The sequence below is a fragment of the Chrysochloris asiatica genome, unplaced genomic scaffold (genome assembly GCF_000296735.1).
Source record: "Chrysochloris asiatica unplaced genomic scaffold, ChrAsi1.0 scaffold00341, whole genome shotgun sequence".
In the NCBI taxonomy this organism is placed as follows: domain Eukaryota; kingdom Metazoa; phylum Chordata; class Mammalia; order Afrosoricida; family Chrysochloridae; genus Chrysochloris; species Chrysochloris asiatica.
Window position 1 is genome coordinate 1057879 of NW_006408859.1, and position 6750 is coordinate 1064628.

General features: G+C 44.3%; 1 protein-coding gene across 1 annotated transcript in view; it reads right to left on the minus strand.

Moving 5' to 3' along the window:
* Positions 1-2623: 2623 nt before the first annotated feature.
* SMYD1 (SET and MYND domain containing 1) overlaps positions 2624-6750 on the minus strand; it is a 48689-nt gene continuing 44562 nt past the window's right edge. Inside the window, exons 8-10 of the mRNA XM_006875856.1 lie at positions 5601-5764; positions 4872-5040; positions 2624-2782 (exon numbers count right to left, since the gene is read on the minus strand). Of these exons, the coding sequence (XP_006875918.1) occupies positions 2624-2782; positions 4872-5040; positions 5601-5764 (492 nt within the window). The remainder of the gene's footprint in view (positions 2783-4871; positions 5041-5600; positions 5765-6750) is intronic.

The window sequence follows — 6750 nt, forward strand, 5'->3', positions numbered from 1 at the left end:
CTGAGCCAGGAGGGTGCAGGCTGCTCCCAGAAGGACGTTTACCCCCATATACAAGAGGGTATCACCCACAACTCCACACCCTTGCTCAGAAGTTTGTACCTCTGATTGCCTTCAGAAATGTTGCTGTTCTCTCTGCTGTGTGCCTAAACTAAATTAATTCCTTTCTGTATCCTTTAGAGAAGTAAACCTTCAGTGATTCATTTAAGCAGCAGCTACATCTGACATGTATTTGTCAATACATCAGTGGTACCATGGACAGACCACTTAGTCTAAAGGGAGGTAACCAGATCTCAGACTTGTTCAGCATGGCCTTGAGGAGTACAGGTTTCAAATGCAGGTTTCATCCTAGTTTGAGTAAAGATGTCTCTAATGGTCTTTCTAACTGTCCCTTTTGCTACTCCTATGTAGCAAAATACCATTTACTTAATAACACTACAAATTAATATGTTCTTCTAAATCTAAGCCAATTACCATGATGTAAGTCCTGCTGTGGCGCTGGGGGTTAATGCGTCAGACTGCAAAGACATTTGAACTGGTGGTTCAAGCTCACCAGCTGCTCCTCAGAAACCTTATACAGGGTCACTATGGGTTGGAACCGACTCGACAGCACTTAACAACAACAAAATCTTCACACCATGACTCATTTCACACTATAATGAACATAGAGTTGGGAAGAGATGTGCACAGACAGCTTTTTTGAGCTGATGAGAGTTGGTACACTGTTGCTTGCCCCTACCCTCCACTTCCTGATGGGGAGAAGAGATACCTCAAGAGAGGCATGGGTGGAATGCTGAAAGATTTAAAGCAGCTTATATTCATGAAGCACTTTTAATGGGTCAGGCACTGTTCTAAGGGGTTTTCATTTAAGATAGTTAATCCTACAACCTCAAAGGCAGGTAAAAATGAGGAAACTGGGGCCTGGGTGAACTATCCAGTTCAATGTCACACAAATAAAATTAGGAGAGCTTGGATAGGAATGTAAACGGTTTGGCTCAGTGCCCATGCTCTTAAAAAACTAAACTAAAACTATACTCTAAAATGGCACTGTCCCATGCACAAGCCAGTAGTCACATGTACCGATTCTAACTTAAATTAATTGAAATTAAATAAAACTTAAAATTAAGTTACTTAGTCATAGTAGCCACATTTCAAGTGTTCAATAGTCACATTTTCTAGTGACAGCTGTATTCAGCAAAATCAGAAAACATTTCCATCATCATAGAAATTTCTATTGGACAGCACTGCTCTTAAAAAACTGTCAGAAAAAAAGAAACCATACCTATATGCTTGGAAACACAGGAGGTTTAACGGCGTTTATTGACTTTTATAACATAAAAACTTCAAAATACACAGTTTCGTGCCTTTTTCCTCTTAGATATGCAAATATATTCATGCATTCCTACAGTCATTCAACACATACTCACTGAGCACCAACTATGTTCCCAGACCTGGGCTAAGTGTTGGGGATAGAAGGATGGGTCAGGGGGCATAGTCCTTGTCCTCTAGAAACTCAGTCTGAAAGAGGAGACTGATAAGTAAAAAGGCAATTATAATGCTATGAGAAGAGGGTTATGAAGGTGGATTTAAGGATGGCATGAGAGACTCAGGTAGGGAAGCCAGCTCAATCCAGGGCTTCAATCAAAGAAAGCTTCACAGAAGAGGTGATTCCCAAACTGGTGTTAGTGAATTAAGGGAAAATGGCTAGCTTTCAGGAATTTTAGACTGAACGTTTCAAAATTCAAAAAGGGGGACTAGAGACTGCTGTTTACTCATGGACTCAAGAGCAACTGGGCTTGACTAAAGTAGAAGATGCAATAGAGAATCAGGAAGTGTCTAGAGCAGGTGTCCAATCATGATGCTCTTGTGTGGTGTGCTAAGGAGGAAAAGATTTTGAGGATGGGGAAAAGAAAAGAGAAAGTTTCAGTTTTGACTTACTGAGCTTGACCTGCCTGCAAAACATCCAAGGGGGTGTGTGGTGAGAACTCAAGAGCAAGGTTGGGTAACACAGATTTGGGACTCATCAGTCTCAAGGTTATTAAAGCAAGGACTTGACTGAACTCACCCAGGGAGTGCGCGTACAGTGACATAAGAATGAGCCAAGGATAAAACCAACTCCAGAAAATGACAACATATGAGGCAAGCAGAGAAAGAGAGCCAATGAAGGAGACTGAAAAGCCATGTCACAGAGAGAGAACATCATCTTCTCCATGGCAGCCCCACCACACGCACATACACGCACATACACACACACACACTGCATATGAGACACACTCCCTCCTCTCTTCATCTAGTTGATCGTTACATTTATGACTGTATTTTCATTGCCTGTTTGCATTTTGCTATTTTGCCTCCCCAGATACACATGGAGCTCTTTTATCTTCAGGGCCCAGCATGCAATAAAAATTTCCAGACTTAGACCAAGGAGAGAAAGATAGAGTTAATGTAAATTGAACTGAGTTGAATTGAACCAAGAGAACCTCAAGGAACATAGAGCATTTGTTCCCACAACAACAGGTTGAACGTTATCCCAAATTCCCCACCAAGGATCTCCCCAAAGACCACTGCCTCCAGAATCTCTCCCCAGTTCCCCAGCCAGGGTGCCACTCCCCTACAAGGGAATGCCTCACTGCTTCTTATGGAACAGGGCTGGGGCTGGCTCTTGGCTGGGTTCAGCCATGACCTGCATGGGCTGGTTGCTCAGGGCAGCCTCACGCATCTTGTGGTACATGAACTCGTTCTGGCGAAACATGCGCAGCTCCAACTCCGTCTGCACCCGCATGGCCTGTGGGACACAGATACACCATAAACATTGATGACAAGCCCCCAATTGGTCTTTGACCTCCTTGGACCCTTTTGAAAGGACAGACTATGGGGTAAATGACTCTCAGTCACTGAGATTCAGTCAACACTTCTTCTTCATTCACTCATTATATGTTTGTGAGGGGATGTCTGGGACCCTCAGAAGATAAATGAGGGATTGTTTCTGGGCTCGATCCCTGGATCCCACATGTACTGGTTGTGGGACTTTAGGAAAGCACATGTTCCACCGTCAGTGTTCCCATGAATGAAATGAATGAGATTCCTACATACCGTATAGAGGTTGTGAAGACTGCAGTGAACTACGTATGAAAAGTCTGCAGATACTTGTCAAGGGCCAAGTACCATGCAAAGGGCTGAGGACACAGCAGTGAACACAGCAGATAACATGTCTGCCTGGGAAGGAGCTTAATATACTAGACATAGTTGGTCATTTCCACTTCTGACCCTCACTTGACCTTCACATCAATTTTGAGGGGTCAATATATTATTCCCCACTGGTAGTATGGTGGGCTGCTAACCAGAAGGCCAGCAATTCAAACCCAACAGCCACTCCTTGGGAGAAAGATGAGGCGTTCTGCTCCCATCAAGATTTACAGCCTCAGAAACCCTGTGCAGGGTCACTAAAAGTCAGCACCAACTCCATGGTGTACAGAAGCAGTAGTATATTATCCTCACCATACAGGTGAGGAAACTGGGGGTCCAAAAAGTAAAAGGTCACTGAGAAGTAAATGGGCATAAAGGAAGTAAAAGGAGCTCTGGTAGCGTAGTGGTTACAAATCGGGCTGCTAACCTCAGGGTCAACAGTTCTAAACTACCAGCTGTTTCATGGGAGAAAGATGAGGCTTTCTGCTCCCATAAAGATTTACAGCCTCGGAAACCCTATGCAGGGTCGCTATGAGTCAGAACGAACTCCACGGCACACCATCACCACTACCACCAACAGAAGTAAAAGTTCACAGAAGTCCTAAGTGGCAGAACCATTTTGCAACAGCTTTTCTGACACCAAAATCTGCTCTTTCCTTACATTTCACCCTCTGAGAGCAGCCCTGTCACTCAAATAACTAGCACAAAGGCAACCAGAAGTCGTTGAGACAATACAGTTTGCCAGACTGTGTACTAAGAGCTTTAAGGAATCCTGGTGGGGCTGCAGGATAAGCGCTGGACTGCTAACCAACAGGTGGCAGTTCAAACCTACCAGCTGCTCCACAGGAGAAAGAGGAGGCTTTCTGCCCCCCTAAAGATTTATAGTCTCAGAAACCTTATGCAAGGTCTCTGTGAGTCAGTATTGACTGAATAGCAGAGAGTTGGGTTTGGGTCCTAAGAATTTTACATTAATCCATTAACCCCTCATCACAGCACTGTGATTTTAGAGGCCTCAATCATTTTACTGGATTCTAATTAAGCCTGTTGTTAAGTGCTGTCATGTCGGTTCTGACTCATAGCGACCCTGTATAGCAGAGGAGTTGCTGGTGAATTTGAACCACCGACTCTGCAGTTCAAACTGACCATGCAATCCAGTGCTTATCCTACAGCAGCGTACCAGGACTCCCTACTTGAGCCTAGAACCCAATTTATTAAGGAGGAATCTGAGACCCATCATATCCAATATGTACAAAGTCACACAGTGAGCAAGTTGAGAAGTTGAACTCAATCTAGGTGATCTGATCCCTGAGCCAATGTTCCCAAACTCCACAGCCCAGAATTCTTTCTAATGTAAATGGGTACACACACATTCACTCACACACAACACTGTTCAGACTTTATCAGTTCAGGCTTGGGGCATGATGGTGCAACAGGGTCTACGTTTCAGCTTTGCGCTCAGTCCACTACATAACTATGGACAAATTACTTCCCTTCCCTGGACCTCAGTTTCCTCATATGTTTTAAAAGAGATGGGGAGAGAGTGAGCTAACATACTTTTACATTTCCTTCTTGTCTGGCTGGAAATGTATGGACTTTACTGCAGAAGAATCCACTTCAAGTCTACGTCTCATCCACAGAGAGCCCAGACCAGCGAGTGAGAGCCCAAGTAATGTAGCATCTTTACTTGCCTCTAAGTCCTTGGTGATTGGGTGGGAGGGTCCATGTGTCACCAGGAGAATGGCATAGGCTTTGCATATCATCCCATGCCCCACCTCAATGTTACCAGCATGCCAATTGGTCAGCCCTGCCCGCATCACGGCCATGCCCAGTTGGGCATTGTTGGGATGGTAGAGCTTCCTGTTGGGACATAATAACCAATCATAGCACAGAATCCCAATTGTCCTTATTTCTGCACAGCATGTGACAGTTTATTAAGTGTCCTCATTGGTTAAATACTCCTGCTCCTCCAACCAGCCCTGTGAGGCAGCTGCATCCTAGAGATGGAAGATCAACTTGAGATAAAATTTAGGAGTTTCCCAGGAAAAAGAAGGGATTTCCCATGTTGATTGTTAAGGAGGAAAACCCTTTTCAAATACAAAAAAAATCAAACCGGACTTAGCCTTAGGGCAACCAGAATGTTATTCAAGTGATAGAAATGCTGGAGGATCTGGGAAAGACCAAGCTTGGCAATATTTCATCTTAGGTACCAAAACCGATTAAATAGTTGGAAAGGGTTTGCTCATTACTACTTAGAGTGCCGTGGTAAAAATGCTCACTGATAAAGACGACTATGATCAAATGCTGATGCCTGCTGTGGGCGCAGGAGGGAACAGCAGTGACATGTGTGACATCTGTTTGCCATCCTTAAAATAGGCACACTTTCATGAGACTCTTTGAGACCAAAGATCATCACCTACATGTAGCCATCCACCATCCTTCTTGCATAGTCAGCTGCTTCATCAAAGGCCTGGAGATACGAGAGGATCTCTGAGACAATGCTTAGCATCCGCAGCCTGTAGAGGTTGGTGTCAGCAAACACTGGCTCCTGCTTCTGCAGACACTCCCGGCACAATTTCACCACCTGGAATGAGACACAGGCTCTGTCCATCATCAGTGGCCTAGAACATATGCTTAATCCACATACCATAGTGCCATGACACTGAACATCATTCTTTTAGGGTGGGGAAAACTTCTAGAAGAGGTGGCAGAGCCCAAGTATGTGACTTAAATGTTAAAAATGGTTCTGTTTGACTAAGAAGCAGGAATGGAGAGGAGAAAAATAGGAGATGTGTCTAATACGGCAGAGAAAGGGATTTTCACAGAATTCAGCAGGGGCAGAGGATGATGAACGATACATACATACACACTCATGTGCCTACTGCCACTGAGTCAGTTCGGACTCACAGTGCTCTTAAAGGACAGAGCAGAACTGCCCCAGAGCATTTCCAAGACTATCTGTTCTTATGGAAATATTCTACCGCATCGTTCTCTTGCAGGGCAACTGGTGGGCTCAAACCACCAACTTTCCGATTAGCAGCCAAGCACTTAATCAGTGCACCACCAGGACTCATATAGATACATATGCATGTATGTGTATGTATTTATATATGCGGGGGCTTCCTAAAGTTTATGGAAAAAACAGAATTAACACGTAATAAGGAGTAAGGTGCACCCAAGCCATGGTATTTTCAGTGACCTTATATGCATGCGAAAGCTGGACAGTGAATAAGAAAGACCATAGAAGAATTGATGCTTTTGAGTTATGGTGTTAGAGGAGAATATTGAAAGTGCTATGGGCTGTCAAAAGAACCAATAGATCCGTTTTGGAAGAAGTGCAGCCAGAGTGCTCTTTAGAGGCCAAGATGGCCAAACTTCGTATCTCATACTTTGGACATATTATCAGAAGGGACCAGTCGCTGGAGAAGGATATCATGTTTGGTAAGGTGGAGGGTTAGAGAAAAAGAGGAGGATGCCCAACGAGATGGATTGGCCAAGTGGCAGCATCAATGGACTCAAGCATGGCAACAGTAGTGAGGTTGGCCCAGGATCGGGCAGTGTTTCATTCTG